Source organism: Hemiscyllium ocellatum, chromosome 28, assembly GCF_020745735.1.
Source record: "Hemiscyllium ocellatum isolate sHemOce1 chromosome 28, sHemOce1.pat.X.cur, whole genome shotgun sequence".
Taxonomy (NCBI): domain Eukaryota; kingdom Metazoa; phylum Chordata; class Chondrichthyes; order Orectolobiformes; family Hemiscylliidae; genus Hemiscyllium; species Hemiscyllium ocellatum.
Window position 1 is genome coordinate 39,197,500 of NC_083428.1, and position 21,925 is coordinate 39,219,424.

Consider the following 21,925-nt stretch of genomic DNA (forward strand, 5'->3'; position numbering starts at 1 on the left):
TGAATTGACTACCAGTAAAAGGACAGTGTTGAGCATTTAAAACTTGGCTTTATTTGTATTAAGAGTTTTGCTTCTCTCCTTGTTTAAAAAGTATGTTTAGATTTTAAAGAATATCTGCAGACTCATGTAAATTAGTTTCACTATGGCAACCAACTGCAAACAAAATACCAGTAGAGGAGCTTGGACATGGTCAATCAGGCGCTCAGGGTGGTCAGTGAGGAAACTCTGCACATAGTGGGTGATGGAGAGAAAGGTGGGTGGCACAGTGTTATTTTTGGTATATGTGTGGATATATCCTGAGGGAGCGAGTAGGCTGTGCAGAGGAGATTCAGAGTTAGTCAGGGTCAGATGTTAGCGAGGATGAGAGAGAATGGGGAAGATGTTGCAGGAAATGATGGATACAGTAGCAGAGATGCAGTGTGTGTCAATAAGAAGATGGTGGCAGTTCCACTGGCAGAGTGGAAAAAGTCATGGATCTTCTTCCTTCAGATTGTTGAGATTGCACTGGCAAGGATGGTAACCCTGGTCCTGGTTGGCATAGCTCCAGCAGGATGGCATCCTTCATTAGCCTGGGAGAAAAGGATGTCGAATCTCTGCATCACCCCATCCCTATCAACAGCACCTCCATGTCCCTGCCCAGAAAGACAGACACCACTTTTAGTTTGTCTGCCACATCCAGGGTCAATGTCAGTAACCATGCAGGACAGCTCCAGACTGACAGCTCTTGTCTGGTACACAAGATCTTTTTAAAGATGGTGCTGTACCAAGGATGTTGTCAATTTTGGGATATGGGAAGTGGTGAGTTATCTTGGAAATGACAAATAGCATGATGTGCATTTACTTAAACTGTGCTATTGTTTGTGGCAGGCTAACTACTATTTTTTTGTTTCCATTTTTACTGGTAATTTTGGCGGTTAGCCCCAACCCCGTTTTTCCCATAGGTGCCATTATTCCTATTGCACGATTTTCCATAACACAGGAACACAACAATGGTGGTTTCGGAGAACTACCTGTACCACATCGCTGATTACTGCAATTTTCCTGAATTTCTCCTTCCCTTACATTTTATGATTCATTGCTATTTCTGAGACATTACTTGTATTCTCTATAGTAAAAACCATTAAATATCTGCTCAGTTCATTTGCCATCTCCCTATTTTAGTAGTCATTCATTAGTAATTCTCCAGACTCAGTTGCTATTGAACAACCTCTTAAATATGTCTGGAAATTCTTTCGCTTTTCATATTGCTGGCTAGCTTTCTCCTGTAACACACTGTACCGTTTCCCTCCATTACTTGCTTTTGGTCATTTATACTGTTGAATCTTCTGAACTTCCATCTGTCTTTGCAGGTTGTATGTGGTCCTATTTAAGTTTGAAAAGTTTAACATTTCTATTTCACCAGGCGTAGTCAGTCTGTTCCCTGCAATTCTTCTTACTCTTTGGAATGTACGTAATTAGTGTACTATGAAATATCCACTTTAATGCGTGCCATTGCATGTCCACTGACTTTTCCTTTAACCTAATTTGCCAATTAACTTTACCAAGATCTTCTTAGCTAACATCAAGAAAAACCCTCCAACAGTTTCATGTCCTCTCCCAAGCCAACAAATCCTGCATCGAGGCAATAATCATAAAACCAGGGCAACTAGCCAAAGTCATGTCATTTGTATAAGTGAAAGTAGGTACTGCAGGTGCTGGAGATTAAGAGTCAAGATTAGAATGGTGCTGGAAAAACACAGCAGGTCAGGCAGCATCCGAGGAGCAGGAAGGGTTTTCTTGATGAAAGGCCTTTGTCCAATATATCAATTTTCCTGCTCCTCGGATGCTGCCTGACCTGCTATGCTTTTCCAGCACCACTCTAATCATGTCATTTATGCCTGACATCAGATTTTCAAAACAACTGCTCTGATGAGAACCTGGTTGTGGCTGGAGCCTCACAAGATAACAGCAGAAAGGCTTTAGACATTTTCCTAAAGCATTCCTGAAGATTTCAAGCATGGATTCATGCATGTCCCTCACTCATAACCAATGAAAACGCATAAGATTCATTTGGGAAGACCAAGCCACATTATACTCTATAAGGCAGGATTAAAGTTGGGCAGAAGAATTGGAGTTTAAATTTTTTTAAAAAGAAGTGTTAAAGACGTGACAGTGAAACTGCAGCAACAGTTCAATTCAACATCAGTCCTCATGATTGTTGATGCTAAGGAACTTAAGAGCAGTCTACACTTACTGGCATATTACTTCAGAGCCCAAAGTATTTGGATGAACTCAGAGGTATCTTCATATTAAAGTTCAAATTAAAGTGATTTACAGTAAACAAATGAGCAAAATTATCACTTTACCACGTCAAATTCTAAATTTATAAAAAATATCAAGGGACAACTGTTACCTCCTAATACTTTTTGCCTTTAATGACGCTTTCCGTTCCAGCCAGTCCTCCATCTCAGGACTTGATAGAGCGGTTGGCTTGTTGTGATCAATAGTGACAATGTCTTTGCCGTTTTTCCATAGCTCATAGCGATCAGGCTGAAGGAACTGCACAAACACATCCATTGATATCTTCACCATATCCTTCCTACAAGTACACTATAAACAGGAAGAACAAAGAGTAAAAAGGGATTAAACACACATAGCATAATAACAATCAATAACAAAGTTTGCTGAATATATTGGATATCTTTAATAATGCAAACGTCACTAAAGTCTAATAAATTGTTAAGTGCCACACAAGATTATTTCCACATAATTACAACATTAGGCAAGTTTAAAACATTAAGAAACTAGGTTGTAATCCGGAGTGTGACAGGTTTTACAGCATTAGAGAATGCAAACACCTTATGTTCAGGAAATAAACTGCCAAATCTGAATAAACGCAGTGACTGTACCAAAAATGAGGAGTGAAATCTAGACCAGCTCCAAAAGAAAATCTCAGGAATTGAGAAACGAGAATCAATTGATGGCAATTTATTCATTTTTACTTTCCAAGTACTGCGAGGAGCATTGTGCAATTGTTATCATTTGTGGTGTGTTTTGGTCCCCCCCCCCCCGCCAAGGCATTTTGCGCCATTATTCCTGTGCTCATTGGCTTCTGGTTAAGCAACATCAAAATTTTAAACATTTTCATTCTTGGCAGGCCTGTTCAAGACTCTTAGTTCTCACCATGAGCATATTCAACTTGAATCAATAGAAGATTTTATTTATCTTAACATTAAGTTGTAAAACAACATCCCTAAACTTCTCCACCTTTCTACCTCACTTTATTCCATAAGGTATTCTTTTACAATCTACTTCTACCAATTTTCCCCAAAGCCTTGGTCTGTATGATACAATTTTGGTTCAGTTATGGTTCAATGTGCCTCCAGCATCTTGGGATGTTTTATTATGTTAAAAGGTACTATATAAATACAACTACAGATTATTTTGCGATAATACACATTTTGTTCATGCAAATTCATGATAACGAAATAGATGAACTGGGGACACCGTTTCAAAAGCATGTATTGGTTATAATGTGATTCCAGCCCCATTAATTTAAATAGTATCATAGAGGTGTACAGCATGGAAAAGGCACCTTTGGTGCAATTCGTCCATGCCTACCAGATATCCCAACCCAATCTAGTCCCACTTGCCAGCACCTGGCCCATATCCATCCAAACCCTTCCTATTCATATACCCATCCAGATGCCTTTTAAATGTTGCAATTGTACCAGCCTCCACCACTTCCTCTGGCAGCTCATTCCATACACACACCACCCTCTCTGTGAAAAAGTTACTCCTTAGGTCTCTTTTATATTTTTCGCCTCTCACCCTAAACCCCGAGTTCTGGACTCCCCCACCCCAGGGAAAAGACTGTGTCTATTTATCTTATCCATGACCATGAATTTGTAAACCTCGATAAGGTCACCACTCAGCCTCCGATGCTCCAGGGAAAACAGCCCTAGCCTATTCAACCTCTCCCAATAGCACAAATCCTCCAACCCTGGCAACATCCGTGTAAATCTTTTCTGAACCCTTTCAAATTTCACAATATCTTTCCAATAGGAAGGAGACCACAATTGCACAAAATATTCCAACAGTGGCCTAACCAATGTCCTGTACATCCGCAACATGACCTCCCAACTCCTGTATTCAATACTCTGACCAATAAAGGAAAGCATACTAAACGCTGCCTTCACTACCCTATTAGATTACTTACAGTGTGGAAACAGGCCCTTCGGCCCAACAAGTCCACACCGACCCGCCGAAGCGCAACCCACCCATACCCCTACATTTACTCCTTTACCTAACACGACGGGCAATTTAGCATGGCCAATTCACCTGACCCGCACATCTTTGGACTGTGGGAGGAAACCGGAGCACCCGGAGGAAACCCACGCAGACAAAGGGAGAACGTGCAAACTCCACACAGTCAGTCGCCTGAGGCGGGAATTGAACCCAGGTCCCTGGCGCTGTGAGGCAGCAGTGCTAACCACTGTGCCACCGTGCCGCCCCCTATCTACCTGTGACTTCACTTTCAAGGACCTATGAACCTGCACTCCATGGTCTCTTTGGTTAGCAACACTCCCTACGACCTTACCATTAAGTGTGTAAGTCCTGCTAAGATTTGCTTTCCCAAAAAGGAGCACTTGACATTTATCTAAATTAAACCAATTCAAGGTGCTATTGTAATCTCAGGTAACCTTTGCTGTCCACTACACCTCCAATTTTGGCATCATCTGCAAACTTACTAACTATCCTGTTATGCTCACAACCAAATCATTTATATAAATGACACAAAGTAGCACAATTCCTTATGGTACTCCACTGGTCTCAGGCCTCCAGTCTGAAAACAACTCTCCATCACTACCCTCTGTCTTTTACCTTGGGGCCAGTTCTGTATCCTAATAGCTAGTTCTCCCTGTATTCAGTGAGATCTAACCTTCTTCACCAGTCTCCCATGGGGAACCTTGTCAAAAGCCTTCCTGAAGTCCATACAGATCACATCTACTGCTCTGCCCTCATCAATCTTCTTTGTTACTTCTTCAAAAAAACTCAATCAAGTTTGTGAGACATGATTTCCCATGCACAAAACCATGCTGACTTTCCCTAATCAGTCCTTGCCTTTCCAAATACATGTACATCCTGTCCCTCAGGATTCCCTCCAACAACTTGCCCACCAATGACATCTGGCTCACTGGTTTATAGTTCCCTGGCTTGTCCTTACCACCTTTCTTAAATAGTGGCAGCACGTTTGCCAACCTCCAGTCCTCCGGCACCTCACCTGTAACTATCGATGATACAAATATCTCAGTAGGATGCCCAGCAATTACTTCCCTAGCGTCCCACAGAATTCTAGGGTACACCTCATCAGGTTCTGGGGATTTATCCACCTTTATGTGTTTCTCGACATCCAGCACTTCTTCCTCTGTAATCTGGACATTTTGCAAGATATCACCATTTATTTCCCTAATTCTATATCTTCCATGTCCATTTCCATTGTAAATATCTATGCAAAATACTCATTTATTATCTCCCCCATCTCCTGAGGCTCCACACAAAGGCTGCTTTGCTGACCTTTGAGGGGCCCTATTCTCTCCCAAGTTACCCTTTTATCCTTAATATATTTGTAAAAACCCTTTGGATTCTCCTTGACTCTATTTGCCAGAGTTATCTCATGTCCCCTTTTTGCCCTCCTGATTTCCTTAAGTATACTCCTACTGCCTTTATACCCTTCCAAGGATTCACTCAATCTATCCTGTCCATACCTGACATACGCTTCCTTCTTTTTCTTAACCAAACTCTCAATTTCTTTAGTCATCCAGCATTCCCTATACCTACCAGCCTTTCCTTTCACCCTAACAGGAATATACTTTCTCTGGACTCACATTATCTCATTTCTAAAGGCTTCCCATTTTCCAGCCTCCCCTTTACCTGTGAACATCTGTCCCCAATCAGCTTTTCAAAGTTCTTGCCTAATATCGTCAAAATTTGCCTTTCTCCAATTTAGAACTTCAACTTTTAGATCTGGTCTATCTTTTCCATCACTATTTTAATAGAATTATGAGCGCTAGCCCCAAAGTACTCTCCCAGTGACACCTTAGTCACCTGCCCTGCCTTAAATTTTGCACCTTCTCTAGCAGTCACATCCGCATACTGAATCAGAAAATTTTCTTGTACACACTTAAAGTCCTCTCCATCTAAACTCTTAACACTATGGCAGTCCTAGTCTATGTTTGGAAAGTTAAAATCCTCTCCTATAACCACCCTATTATTCTTACAGATCTCTTTCTCAATTTTCTATAATACAATCCCTATAAGGTGATCATCCCTTTCTTATTTCTCAGTTCCACCCAGATTTCTCTCTTTATAGTATAAACATAAATCTTACAGATTGATGCAAACAGTTTCAGTAGCTCGAATTAAACTCTTCAACATAGTGATAGATTCAAAAAGGAACAAGCCATAAAAAATGTTGAATACCAATATCATTTACAATATAAGCTACAAGTAACAGAGATAAGAATGATCCAAAAACACTTTTAGAATCATGGTATCCCTACAATGCAGTAAGAGGCCATTCAGCTCATCGAGTCTACACTGACCCTCCCAACAGCATCAGACCCAAACTGACAAACTCCTCATTTACCATGACTAATCCACTAGCCTGCAAATCCCTGGACACTACAGGGAAATTTAGCATGGCCAACCCACCTAACCTGCACATCTTTGGACTGTAGTTAGAAAGCGGAGCACCCCATGGAAATCCATGCAGACGTGGGGACAACCTGCAAACTCCACACAGAGCCCAGGAACGAACCTGGGTCACTGACACTGAGAAGCAGCACTGCTAATCACTGAGCCACAGTGCTGCCCCAGTAATTAGCTAAGAATGTAACATCAAATGGTCACTGTTGAAGAACTGTTAGAAATACCATGGAAATCATCTTTATTTTCTTAAAGCAAGGCTGGATATCAAGACAACAGCCAGCTGCTGGCTGGAAAACAGTGGATAGTCTGTAAATGGAATGCACAGAAAACACAACATAAAAATCCAGTAATGAGAGTCTCAAACCTCTTGCCCTTTTCATTAATACCAGAAACAGGACCTCCAAAACCCGAATTATTTTTCGATCAAACTTGACACCTCTTAGGAGAGGAATCCAATAACACAACACACACTATAAAGGCCTCATCTTATTTGCTTCAGACTATCTAAAATATTTATGCTGTGTGATCACAGTCTGTAAAACTCCATTGTATATGTGCTGCTGTGGTGCATGTAACATCATTCTTTATTTTATGAAGTGCATTGTCGGCCTTATGTTCAATTACCAAGAACAGGATTTGGAAATTACTCGACAAGCAAATCAAAACCCCAGTACACACACAAACACATACAAGTGTTTGTGTTCAATCACACTGAGCAAACATAATGCCTTTAATAAAAAAAAAGTTAAAAGCACTGAAACGTAATAATTTCAACAACACACATTATCGAGCTCACAAATGAACGTATGAAAAATAAAGTGTTCATAACAAGCTCATGCTGGCAGCTTAAGGGAATTACACAAAGTATTTTCTGATTGTTTCTCTTAATAATTAAGAAAGTAGATATCATTCATTTTAATTTTCTATCACAAAGGAATCTATGCAAAGTGTTTTTCAGAAAGTAGATTCAATGAATCACCATCTGCCCTTATGTATTGCTTGTAATGTATGACTCTCCTCTTTCACCAGTCTATCATGTCACACACTTCACTTTCCAAAACAAATTTATGTACGAGGGGGAGAGCTGAGGGATGAAGGGCACAAAAAAGCAGACTCTGCCAATTTCTGCCTCTGGAGATCAAAAATCTACAGGTGGTCATGCTGTTGAATACACTGAGGTATATTTAATTATGGCAATCTCACCATGTGTTGAAAACATTTTTAACCTATAGATAAAAATAATTTTAAAATTGTCACGTATTAGATTATTAAATATATCAAAAGACACTTAATGGGCATAAATGTTCATCAGATGCTTTTAAAGCAATCCATTATTTTCACACTTATAAAAAACCAATTACTTAATTGTGCTCAACAGACAAAACAATGAACAAGGAGCAGGAGAAGGCTCTTTTGATTCCTAAGCCCACTCAGCCACACAATAAGATCATGGCTGAAACCTCAACTTCACATTCCTACTTATTCAACAAGACTATATTCAATCTTAAAAATTTTCAAGGGCACTGCTTTCAATAACTTTTGAAGACTTGTGAGCCTCTGAAAAAAAATGCTCCTATAACTTTTAAAAACTGATACCGGGAGGAGTGTGATGGAGATCAGCATCACTGTGAAACAAACTGGGACAGCAGACATCACACCAGTAGGGCAACGATTGCAAAAGATTAAAATCTGGCCTTTCAGTATTCAAGCATATGAATGTCCCAGAAAAATGGGCAAAAAGAGAGAAAGGAAATGGCAGAGCCAACTGTAATATCTCAGAGAAACAGGACAGAGAAATAGAAACAGCATTCCCTCTGACATTTTTCTGGCTGCTTGGGCCTCCAAAGACCCAGAAGGGTTTTCAATGTTGAACAAAGTGAATATATCAGGAAATAATGGAGGAATGTAGGAATGGGCACTACAATTGCCATTCCTGAAAAAGGGCTTATGCCCAAAATGTCGATTCTCCTGCTCCTTTGATGCTGCCTGACCTGCTGTGTTTTTCCAGCAACACATTTTTCAGCTTCATCAGTGAATCTTGTCTTCATGTTGACTGGAAGGTCGCTGATGAGGTGCTAGATCAAAAGTTATTGCACAAGATAGGAGCTTAAGACATTGGGTAATGCATGGGTTGAGGATTGGTTAATACATAGTGGGGACGAATGGGTCTTTTGCAGGTTGGAAAACTAAAACTGAGTTCCACAAGGATCAACCAATCTTTGTGCCTCAACTATTTACTATGATGATGACTTGCAAGAGGGGACAGAGTGTACTGCATCCTGATTTGCTGATAATACAATAATAGGTAAGAGGACATGTTATGTTGAGGACACAAGAGTGGAATATAGATCATTTGAGTGAGTTGGCAAAACTTGACAAATGAGAGTTTAATGTAGGACAGTGGGATATCCTGCGGGAGGAGCTGACACATAAAAGGAGTTGAGGCAGGTCAGTCTTCAATATAGAAATTGGCAGGGCAGGATTGATTTGATTTGATTAATTTTTTGTCATGTGTACCGAGGTACAGAGAAAAGCTTTGTTTATGAGTGTTACAGGTACATGATAGAAAACAGGGATGTATAGATCGAATGTTGTAAAAAACTTAGAGGCGTACAGGTTTTGCTACAAAGGGAATGTGTTAGGTGAGATCAACATGAGCAGATCAGCATTATTTGAGCTCAAACAGTCCATTCATTAGTCTAATAATAGCTGGAACAAATCAGTTCCTGAACCTGCGTTGCATGTGTTCAAGCTTCTGTATCACCTGCCTGATGGAAGACGTTGGAGATCATTACCAGGGTGCAATGGGTCTTTGATTATGTTGGCAGTCTTTCTGGAGCAACGAGCCATGTAAATTAGGCCCATGGATGGAAGGTTGGATTCCGTGATAGAACAGATGTCCCATTCTGGCTTCTATTTCTTTTGTTTTTATGGACTTAGAAGGAGATGACTGATTTTTAATCAGTGACTCTAATTTTAGACTTTCCTTTACAAGAATCCTCTCGACATTTAGCCGATCAAAACCTCTCAGGATTTTGTGTTTCAATCAAGTAAACTCTTATGCTTCTAAGCTCCCACGGCTACAAGCCCCACTTGTCCACCCTTTCCCCACAAAGCATCTTATTCATTGCAGGAATTAATCTGGTAAACTTTCACTGCACTATTTCAAATGTATTTACAGCCTTGCTTAAATAATGCAACCAGTACTACGTACAGTTCTCCAGATGTACAAGGCCCTATATAACTGAAATGTCACTTCATAATTACTGTATTCAGTTTTCTTCACAATAAGTGATAAATTATTAACTTATTAATTGCTAAGACTGCATGCTAACCTTTTGTATTTCATGCATTAGGTCTCAGACCTCTGAGCTGCATGGTGGCTTAGTGGTTCGCGCTGCTGTCTCTGAGCACCAAAGACCAGGGTTTGATTCCAGCCTTAGGTGACATGTGTGGAGTTTGCATGTTCTCCATGTCTGCGTGGGTTTCCTCCAGGAGTTCTGGTTTCCTCCCACAGTACAAAAATGTACAGATTAGGTGGATTAGCCATGCTGAAATTGCCTGTAGTGTCCAGGGATGCATAGGCTAGGTGGGTTAACCATGGTAAATGTGGAGTTGTGGGGATAGGGTGGGGAGCTGGACTTGGATGGGATACCCTTCAGAGGATCAGTGGGGGCTGAATAGTCTATGGATTCTATGACTCTGCAATCACTCACCATTTTGATTTTTTTTTTAAAAAAACTGTCTTGCCAACATTGACCATTTCATATTATCTTCCATCTGCCACATGTATCCCCAACCATTTAACCTACTCATTTCCTTCTTCAACATCCTTATATCTATTTACAACTTGCTTTCCTGGCTCACATTGCATAACCAGCAGATTTGGGATATCTTATTCAAGTCTTTCATAAATTGTAAATAACAGAGATCTGAGCACTGAACTCTGTGACTCACTAATTGTTACATCTTACCAACCTCAAAAAGATTCATTTCTGTCTGTTCTCCGGTTCCTGTTAGCCAAACTTCTATCCATGTCATATGGTACCCTCTACACCTTGAGCTTCAGTTTTCCCCAATATTGATATGGCACTTTATAAAACGGCTTCTAGAAATCAAAGTGCAGCACAGGTCCCTTTTCAATCTTTCTGCTCTCACCTTAAACCTATGTTTTCTAGTTTTGGTCTCCCTTATCATGGGAGAAACAAACTTGGTATTCACCCTATCCATTCCTCTCTCCTCAAACTAAATCTAAAATCGAATCACATTATGCAAACTAATACATTAATTAATCCTATCTTGTTTCAGAATAGCATGTCTAATGTATTGTACTCTCTCATCAGCCCCAGAACATGCTGATCTACCGATCTATCCTCAAAACATCCCATTTACCATGAAAGATATTGTGGAATTAGAGTGGTCTCTGAACCTGACTACATTCAGTGGAGTTACCTCGGAGATACACAGTTCCGAATTCCATCAATAAACACATCGACTTAGATCCCACTGACCTTCACTTAAAAAAAGAGAGTTTGGAAATGACATTACCCACCTTAAGAAACTAAGGCCTATAAATAGAGAGTCGGAACATACCACCAGCACTTCACCGGAAACTCTCTCTGATGATATTATCGTCATGGTGACAAAACGTCTGAAAATAAACCTTCCAACTCAGCGAGCAAGTGTACATAGCTATCATCAATCTGAGCTATAAATCTTCTCAAAAATCGTAAAATATATTCAATCACCTCCACCTTCAGAGGCAGAGCTCCAAAAGTGCACAAGTCTCAGCAAATATTTCCCTTTTCTGTTGTAAATGAGTGACAGTTAATTTTAATACAATGCCTCTTTGTTTTGGGCTGACTCCAGAAGAAATGTCCTTCCCAGGTCCTCCTTGTCAAGATAATTCAGGATCCAAAATGCTGGGGATCCAAGATGGCGGCGATCTAAGAAGTTCGCACTGCAGAGCTCTGCATTGCAGCACAAGCAGGACGACCCTTTAACCTGCCCAACCCAGACCATCATGATATCTTGGGACTCCAGAAAGATCGTGGAATTCCAAAAAACTTCTAAACATTAATTTACCTGTGTTTCCAGCAGTCCAGAGATGTCGAAATAGGGATGACAAGCATCTGAGGCTGAGTCTGCAGTTCAGCCTGCAGGATCCTTGAAGCAGATTACTTTTCAGGCGAACAAGCTCTCGAAATCTCGCAAGATGTTGGGGAAACAGATTGGAAAAGCTGGCTTCAATCTCTCTCATGTTGCAGAAGCATGAGTAGCCGGGAGACCTGGAGAAAAGGACAGATGAGGTGGAGCACAGGGTCACAATGGTGGAAACTGATGCCAGTTCATCCAAGGAAGAGATCCAAGCCCTGGGGACGCAGGTCCGTAGCTTGCAAGACCAAGTGGATGATCTTGAGAACAGGGGCAGGAGAAAAAACATTCGGATCATCGGTCTGCCTGTTGAGGACTAGTTGTCGAAATTCCTTGGAGGATTGAGAGGATTGAAGATAGAAAGGGCTCACTGGAGATAAGCATGGAGATTGGATCTAGGTCAACGTCCTCCTCCTCCTCCTCCTCTCCTGGTGCGGTTTCATGATTACCGGGACAAGGAGTGTGTCATGGAGGCTTCCAGAGTCCAGAGAAGGATCCAAAGGCCCTAACTTATGAGGGCTCTAAAATCATGTTCTTCCAGGATCTGATATTCTTCAATCAAGTCACTTTCACTCTTCTAAATTCCAGCGGAAAGGAGCCCAGCCTTTCCAACCAATCCTCGTAAGGAATCCTACTAATTCCAGGAATCCATCTGACAAAACCACCTCTGAACTGCCAGCAAATGTGTTTATATCATTCCCGAAGGAGACTAAAACTGCACTTGGTATTCAAGATGTGGGCTCGTCAAAGCCCTACATAACTAAGTATAAGGATAGTATTCTTTTGCCCTTCTTGATGATGTGCTGTACTTGCATACTAACAGTTTGTGACTCAAACATCAGATTGCTTTAATTATTCTACACCTCAGAATTCTGTCATTACTCTCCATTTAATTAATACTGCGTTTTTTTTCATTCTTCCTGCCAAGCTAAACAGATTCACATTTCCCACATTATACTCCACTTGCCAACTCTCAACCTATCTATATCCATCTGTAGTTTATAACTACTTCACAACACGCTTTCCTATCTATGTTGGCATCATCTGCAAATCTGGCTGCTTCGCCTTCACTTCCCACAGCTAATTCATTAATATAAAATGTAAAACGTTGAGGCTTAAGCTCAGAACACTGCTGACTCCATTTTCACGTCCTGCCAACTGGACAAAGACCCACTTATGCCTATTTGCTGGTTTCTACCAGCCAATCATCTAGCCATGTTACAACCCCCAAACCATTTAAATAATTTCAACATCAAACTACATTTATAGGATGCTTTTTATAGAGTAAAATGTACTGATGCTTTAGGAGAGGGTTATCAAACAAAATTTGTTAATAGAGCTGCATCAGGACAATGACCAATGGTTTGATGGAAAAAGTTTTAAGAAATAACTTATGGTTGCAGAAAGGGAAGTAGAGCAGCACAAGGTTTAGGATGAGAATTCCAAAGTTAACAACCTCAGCAGCGGAAGGCATTCCATCTGATGGAAAAACAATTAAAATTATAAATTAGGAACAGCTGCATTGATATCTTGAAAGGACTGTGGGACTGGAAGCGGTTATAGAGTCATGGAGACGTACAGCTTAGAAAGAGACCCTCTGGTCCAACCTGTCCATACCAGATATCTCAACCCAATCTAGTCCCACCTACCAGCACCCGGCCCATATCGCTCTGAACCCTTCCTATTCATATACCCATCCAGATGCCTTTTAACTGTTGTAATTTTACCAGCCTCCACCACTTCCTCTGGCAGCTCATTCCAAACTTGTACCACCATCTGCGTGAAAAAGTTACCTCTTAGGTCTCTTTTATATCTTTCCGCTCTTGCCCTAAACCTATGCCCTCTAGTTTTGGATTCCCCGACCCCAGGGAAAAGACTTTGTCTATTTATCCTATCCATGACCCTCATAATCTTATAAACTTCTATGAGGTCACCCCTCAGCCTCCGATGCTCCAGGGAAAACAGCCCTAGCCTATTCAACCTCTCCCTATATGCTCAATTCCTCCAAACCTGACAACATCCTTATAAATCTTTTCTGAGCCCTTTAAAATTTCACAACATTTTTCCGATCGGAAGGAGACCAGAATTGCACACAATATTCCAACAGTGGCCTAACCAATGTCCTGTACAGCTGCAACATGACCTCCCAACTCCTGTACTCAATACTCTGACCAATAAAGGAAAGCATACCAAACGCTGCCTTCACTATCCTATCTACCTGCGACTCCACTTTCAAGGAGCTATGAACCTGCACTCCAAGATCTCTTTGTTCAGCAACAATCCCGAGGACCTTACCATTAAGTGCATAAGTCCTGGTAAGATTTGCTTTCCCAAAATGCATCACCTCACATTTATCCAAATTAAACTCCATCGGCCACTTCTTAGCCCATTGGCCCATCTGATCTGATCAGTTACAGAGTTATGGCGGGTTAGAGGTTAAGGATGAATCAAAACAAAGATAAAAATTTCAACATTTTGACACTCTTTGGACAGCCCAAACATTTGGTTAAGGTGGTGTTTGCAGTAATCGAAGCAGATTTGGTCCTTTCACTGAAGTGTGCCTGATACATCACGGTAAAGCATGGAAATGTGGAAGTTACTGGAGTAAGGGGAGCTCTCCAATCTGAGCCAGTAGGCATGACAAAAAAGGTCTGGAACATCTGCAGTTTCTCACATTCATAGATTGCGTGTCTAAGTGAAAAAAAACGTTCTTTGATGGAGGAAACATCCAATAGTATGGTCCACAAAAATACATCTATTAAAAGAAGAGATATATTTACGATAGTTAGCAAAACACTGAATTCCTAACTGTGTTAAATTTTTAATGCACCTTTGAAAAAAACTCTCCACTCTTATTTTTACAAAATAAGGACAGAAAAAACAGTCACAATCTTTACTGCTCTAAAATGGATAGTAACTTGCAGTCTGCACATGCACAATTAAATGCAGAAGTGCCTGCCTGTGATTACACACTTCTTCACAGGGTGACATCGTTGAATATAAAATTGAACGACATGTCTGGTTCATTTTCAAATGACAATTTGTCCAGAGTCACCAAACTGGGCTGGTTAGGTGGTGGGTGGGGAGTAATGTCACACTAAACTGGTAAGGTAGAGGCCGTTGAGGGCCTGGACAAGGGACAGCCTGATAGCTTAGGAACAGAATGATAATTAAAGACTGCTAATGTAAAAATAACGTCACAAAGCACTTTGCAAAAATAGAACTAAAATATGGCTTAGCGCTGCATTATTAGTTCCACAAGCAAAAATGTGGTCAAAAGCATGGATTTTGAAAAGGAACTTAAAGTATGCTGAACAGAATTCCAGCAAATCAGTTGAAATCTCCGCAGGCTTAGCTACTAATGGTCAGGCAAGGAGAAGGAAAAGCACATGTGATCAATTCATGAAAGGCGGTGAGGTTGTTGGACTAGAGGAGATCAGAGCTGAAAATGTGTTGCTGGAAAAGCGCAGCAGGTCAGGCAGCATCCAAGGAGCAGGAGAATTGACGTTTCAGGCATGAGCCCTTCTTCAGGAATCATGCCCGAAACGTCGATTCTCCTGCTCCTTGGATGCTGCCTGACCTGCTGCGCTCTCCAGCAACACATTTTCAGCTCTGATCTCCAGCATCTGCAGTCCTCACTTTCTCCGAGAGGAGATTAGAGAAACAGCACACTGCAATATTTCAAGTCAACTGTGATAACCTGAAAAATAATCAATTTAAGAATGAGGTCATTACCATAAATAAATTAAGCTGCTAAAATGCAACTTGAAAACAAATAGTTGTCATAAACTGAGAGAACTATTTACATTTACTTTTATAGCTCAATGCAAAGCCCCAAAAAAACTTGGCATACATTTATTCTGCTTCTATTGCATTTTTGCAAATTAGTTTCCAGTTTGGAGGGATAAAATAGTAACAATGCAGCCCAGAATTTAGTGAGAATGTAGCCCAGAATAAGCAGACAGGAGATAGACAGGAGCAGACAGGAGATAGATGCCAACGTATGGGCTCTTTCCCCCTCTCTCTATTTGAGTTTAATACTGCGATATCTTGGGATAAAAGCACGTGCAGAAAAATGTGTGGCTGATAGTCTGACATTGGTTCAGTAACTTCTGGCATCAGACTGGTAACTGCCGTGCACAGTTTTTTCTCCTTATCTCCCTTCAAATATTTTCCATGGTAACTGGGATAACGACTTGCTCCACGTCTAAGGGTTAGGATTGCTTTGTAGTCAATGGCTAGAAAACTAGTTTAAAAACATACGGATAAGAGAGGGGAAAATAATGTGGTACACACAATATGCAGCTATCTTGGTAGGGCAAGTGAGAACAGAGTGGCAACACAAAGTTTCCAATTAACTCACTTTTGTAATGAATTTTACATTTCCACAACTAGAAATAAATGCTTTGGATTTGGCTGCACTACTTCAAACAGTCACAATTATTCAAACCTCTGCAGAGTACATTCACACCTGAATGGATTGCTGAGAAATTAGTATTCATTTTGTTTTAATGAGGCATGTATTGAAGACTCATTATAATTACCCTGCCTGTGTGAATCCACCTGCGTGTAATGGAGTAGAATATCTACAATATGTAACTCAGTCAGTATTAGAACAGAAACAAAATAGGCATACTTCAGAAAAATCACACTTCAAGAGCATCACAGACATATAAAATTTACCCCGAAAAAATAGCATTTATGGAATTTCAATACTAGGATGCAGAGACTCAGCTGTAACCACATCTCTTTAGCAACAGACTGTTTCAGATATCTTACAAACACAAAGGATCAAAAATATTACGATTTCCAATTTGTTTTGCAGAAACAAAACCATAAAATTACTCACAAAACCATCACAGTATTTCTACCATCATCAAATGCAGATAAAGACAGTCAAAGAATGAAAGGTTTCTTTTCTTGAAGGTCTTTTTTTCTTAAAGGTAAATAGCATTCCCTGAGGAACACAAATCAATAAGGCAATGTCATTGAAAAAGAATGAGATTCTAAATAGTTTCTTCCTTATTTTGGAATATAACCAATTTATTTACTAGAATATTTGGTTGCTGCAAGTCTCAGTGATTGTTGCAGTAAGGATCTATTTACTGGTCAACAGCATCATCCACATGGCTTTTCGTGGTACAGTCAATTTGAATATTTCTGTTTTAGTTTTAAGATCAATCAGTGTTTGAAATGACTTGTTAGAAGGCATGGATGTTGCGTGGAAGTGCCTCAAGGATATAATGTCCATAAGAGGAGATTTAGTTTCCCCCTCTTTTTAAATTAAAAATGATGATGCAGTCCACGGTTTGTGGTTACTGCTTTTCAAGGACCTCAACAACACTGTGGTGAAGTTAAACCAGAACCATGGTTTACTACATACATTCAGATTCAGGGGGAACCTTGAAACACAAGCACGCTTACAAACGTGGTGGCACGGTGGCTCAGTGGTTAGCACCACTGCCTCACAGCACCAGGGACCCAGGTTTGATTCCAGCCTTGGGTAACTGCCTGTGTAGAGTCTGCACATTTGCCTCGCGTCTGCATGGGTTTCCTGCAGACGCTGTGATTTCCTCCCATAGTCAAAGATGTGCAGTTAAGGTGAATTGGCCATGTAAAATTGTCCATAATGTTCAGGGATGTGTAGGTGAGGGGAATGGGTTACTCTTCGGAGGGTCGGTGTGGACTTGTTGGGCCTCAAGGCCTGTTTCCACGCTGTCGGGATTTCACGATTAGGTGAAATAGAATCAGAATGGATAAAAAGATTATTCAATTATAATGACTAAGATATAAAACAACTGAAAGATACCAGTTTTATCACTGTCCTTGATTTTAAGAAGGAGCAGTCTGAAAGTCCAAAGTTGGAGTTAACAATTGAAAATTCGTTTGTGGGGACAGACTGCCAGCAGTTGAGGAGTTGCAAACAATTTCTTCTCTTTAGAAATTCTTTTGAAAATTTTCTAAGGAAGTTTTGTTGAAATGCAAGTTCTGATTCACTGCTTTGACAAAAGGAGATTTTGTTTTTAAAACTTACTGAGTGCACAAATACATGTTGATGGCTGCTTTTTACAAGAAAGAGGCTTTTCACTTGTAGCCTACACACAGGACCAGTGGATGCCAGAGAACAGTTTCAAAATTGAACATTTAAAAAGGCAGTTGGGCTCAAAAATCAAAGAGTCAAGACCAGTGGTTACATATGTTATAGGAAGGGTCTAATTCCATTATGGAAGGGTTTTTTCTGGAAACAATCAGCTCTCTCTCTAGCAGATTATGATTGAATAACTACCATTCCAGATTCATTGAGGGGCTGACATTGTGCTCAGAATTTTTTGGAAGGCTACCGCTAAGTCCTGTCTCATGATTATAGTAGCCATATCGGTACAAACAAATGTTTATATAGATATTTTCAATTATTAACATTAACACAAATTTCATCTTTCCCCATTTGTTTTGCACCAACTATACCAGAATGACTATTCTGTTGTTTAGGGAAAATAATATACACTCAATACAGAACAACTTTATGACTGTATCATACCAGTAGATCAAGCGTGAACAAAATTATCAAGTTAACAGTCCTAACTATGGCAAGGTTCAGTCCAATAGCCAGCAGACATGGAGAACTTTGATCTATATGTAGAACTACACCAGCTAAAGTATGTCCAAGTCACCAGTTTACTGCAGTTCCAACTTTCCAACACTGATGCTTTGGTTTAATCAGTGGCAAGAACCTATAGTTATACTCATCACAGGTACTGCTGCTTTTGTTTCAGTATTGGTGCACATAAAACTCAAAATTTACCATGGTCACTTTAAATTCAAAACTCACTGAGTGGAGCATCACTGTCGTCCTGCTCTGTATAACTTGGGTGGCACGGTGGCACAGTGGTTAGCATTGCTGCCTCACAGCACCAGAGACCCGGGTTTAATTCCCGCCTCAGGCGACTAACTGTGTGGAGTTTGCACGTCCTCCCCGTGTCTGCGTGGGTTTCCTCCGGGTGCTCCGGTTACCTCCCACAGTCCAAAGATGTGCGGGTCAGGTGAATTGGCCATGCTAAATTGCCCCTAGTGTTAGGTAAGGGGTAAATGTAGGGGTATGGGTGGGTTGCGCTTTGGCGGGTCAGTGTGGACTTGTTGGGCCGAAGGGCCTGTTTCCACACTAAGTAATCTAATCTAAAAAAACTTCAGTAATGCGTAGGAACGGTGTGTTTTCTTTTGTATTTGAGATGTAGGTGTGGCAGGCTGGCCACTATTTATTGCCTGTCCCTAGCTGTCCATGAATTGAGGGGCTTGCTTGGCCATTTCAGAGCAAAGTTGAGCATCAACCACATTGCTGAGGGTCTGGAATCACATGTAGAAATTAAATGTAACTACTCTTTTCTAAGTATTGCTCGTAAATTTTGATGGCCACACTAAATTGCCCACAGTATTTGGTGAAGAGGTAAATGTAGGGGAATGGGTCTGGGTGGGTTGCGCTTTGGCGGGTCGGTGTGGACTTGTTGGGCCGAAGGGCCTGTTTCCACACTGTAAGTAATCTATTTAATCTAATCTAATCTTATGCGATATAAAACTTCTTGCCAAATATGTGCATTATTTTGCAAAGACACGAATCAGCTTGAAGGCAAGTTATTTCTCTTCAGCCAGGACATTAGTCACAAATAGATAAAAATCATTTGCGTTACAGCTCCCTGCATTGGATTTTCTTTCAGATTTCAAAATACTTCTTTAAAATTCAATGCCAAATTCTTGTTAATCAAGTTCTTGTTAAGCCATTGTTGCCCCACCTTACATAAAATCTTCCTTTAAATCTACAACAATCATTGTGTTCCCACAAATACATTTTTCAGCAGCAGTTTAATGAATTTCACAGAATTCTGCACGGATATTCTTTGCTTTATGGACTGTCTCTCCTGACATCCCAAAAGGGTCTCAATACATATTCATTGTCACTGGTTTGGAGGAGCAGATGTTGGACTGGGGTGGACAAAGTTAAAAAAATCACAACACCGGGTTTTAGTCCAACAGGTTTATTTGGAGGCACTAGCTTTCAAAGCAGTGCTCCTTCATCTGATGACGGAGCAGCGCTTTGAAAGTTAGTGCCTCCAAACAATCCAGTTGGACTATAATCTGGTGCTGCGTGAGTTTTAACACTGTCACTGGTAACACCCCTGAAAGGTTCCATGCATGCGGACTTTGTGTGAAATATTCGGCCAGTAAACAAGTGTGACTGCACCTAAGTGAGCACAAGAATAATGAGCAAATAGGTCAGAATGACATTGTTGCACTACTGCCACATCACATACTGCATGTGTAAAGTCTCAGGGGTGTCAGTGCCACCCTGTTTCCTCCCTTAGTTGAAGTAAAAACTCAGATACATAGTAGTTTTACCTCCATCTTTATTCCGGGCCCTGGAGAGAATGATCGCCTATGTGCACAGAGACATGTGTTCACCGTCTTCCCTGAAACAGCAGTTTCTCAATGCACTATATAGTCATTTTACAGGGAAGAGCATCCAGATAAGGCAACATACATATTGATTGGGTGACTGTTACAATCAATAAGTATCAATAGTAAAGATTAAGCCATCTGCTGTTACACAATGAATAAGAGGATTCGCATAATGAATATTTTTCACCTTGTTAAATGACCTCACTTACTAAAGGCTACCTCATCTTGTTAAAGGCTCTACGTAATAAATGCTTTTCCACCTTGTTAACCCATTACCCTTGCCCGCATCAGCCCTTTGTTAACAATAAGTTATCTGACCTGAATCATGCTCAGTTGAATCTCTTGTTTCACAAAACTCAGAACTTAACTCTTTCCCTGCCTGCTTATACCCTATACACATTCTCAGCAACAGACATTTCCCTTCTATAAATATTAATGGACCACAAGCTTCTGACTGGCAATCAAATAAATCTCCAGTAGGGACCTAAGAATATCTCAACACCCTGTGACTATCATCTGGTGGGGTAATGTTACAAGATTAAACTGGGAATCTCTCTCTGGACATTAAGGTAATATTAAAGGGTTAAACTGCACTGAGTGAACATCTGGAAGTGGGTGGGGGTGGCAGTCATGCAAGAATGTGAATAACTCCCACTCCAATTAGACAAAGTCATTTGCTACTACTCCCTCTACTATTATTAAATTAGACTATCTCTCAATTTCTTCCATTCAGAAATGCTTTCTCGCCATCTCTGGAAGCTAGATATGTTGCACTGCATGTATTGGGGAATTACTGAGTCAGAAAATTGTCTGCATAACTATTCCCCAGGATTAGGGCATTTACATTTGCACTATCCCAGAGGATGATCTCATCCTACTATTGTACCTGGGTAACATGTGACTGTGAGGGAATGGCTGGGAGTTGTCTTGAGTGGCATGCGACTATGGGGGAGTGGCCAGAGTATCTGTGATCAACTGACCTGTATAAAGGGGATGTGTTTTCTTTGTTCTGTGCCTCACTTTGACTTGACTTTGCATGCCTGCAAAGAGGGTCAAAGGGGGTCACCTAGTTTGCACAAGTTTTAATAAACTTTACCTGTTTGCAGAAGTTGGTGTGCGTGAATTGCATCTCATGTGTGAAACCTCAGGAAAAGAACCTAACATAGGAGGTATACAGAACAACCTTAATTATCCAAGCATCAATTATCCAAATTTTGGATTATCCAAACAAGATGTCAAGGTCCTGGAAAAACGCTGTACATTATCCAAATAACCCGTTATCCAAACAAAATAGTCCCCACCTGTCTCATTCAGGTAACTGAGGCTGTTATGCAGTCAGCATCATTTGGACTGATGTGCCAATTTTGTATGACAGCATCTCAAACAAGGAGCATTTCCACATTCTGTACGTGACATTGAGAAACGTTTTTAAGATAAAATGCCATTTAACCTAGCTAAGTCCAATGCAAATGTTGGGGCAGGCAGAGATTTGTAGCCAATGTGCCATGGACAGCATGAGTTGGGCAAGATCAATGCCAATGGGCAATATCTTCCTGAGTTTTGTGCCCCGTGCCTTCAAAGCGTTCCTTCAGCACAGATATCACTATCAACACCATGGCATCATGCAAAGTCT

General features: G+C 40.6%; 1 protein-coding gene across 3 annotated transcripts in view; it reads right to left on the reverse strand.

Annotated features, from left to right (window-relative positions):
• Positions 1-21,925, reverse strand: part of kdm4b (lysine (K)-specific demethylase 4B) — a 509,300-nt gene that overhangs the window by 160,679 nt on the left and 326,696 nt on the right. For all 3 annotated transcript variants that reach the window (XM_060846205.1, XM_060846207.1, XM_060846206.1), the window contains exon 10: positions 2,393-2,589. In XM_060846205.1, coding sequence (XP_060702188.1) covers positions 2,393-2,589 — 197 coding nt within the window. The remainder of the gene's footprint in view (positions 1-2,392; positions 2,590-21,925) is intronic.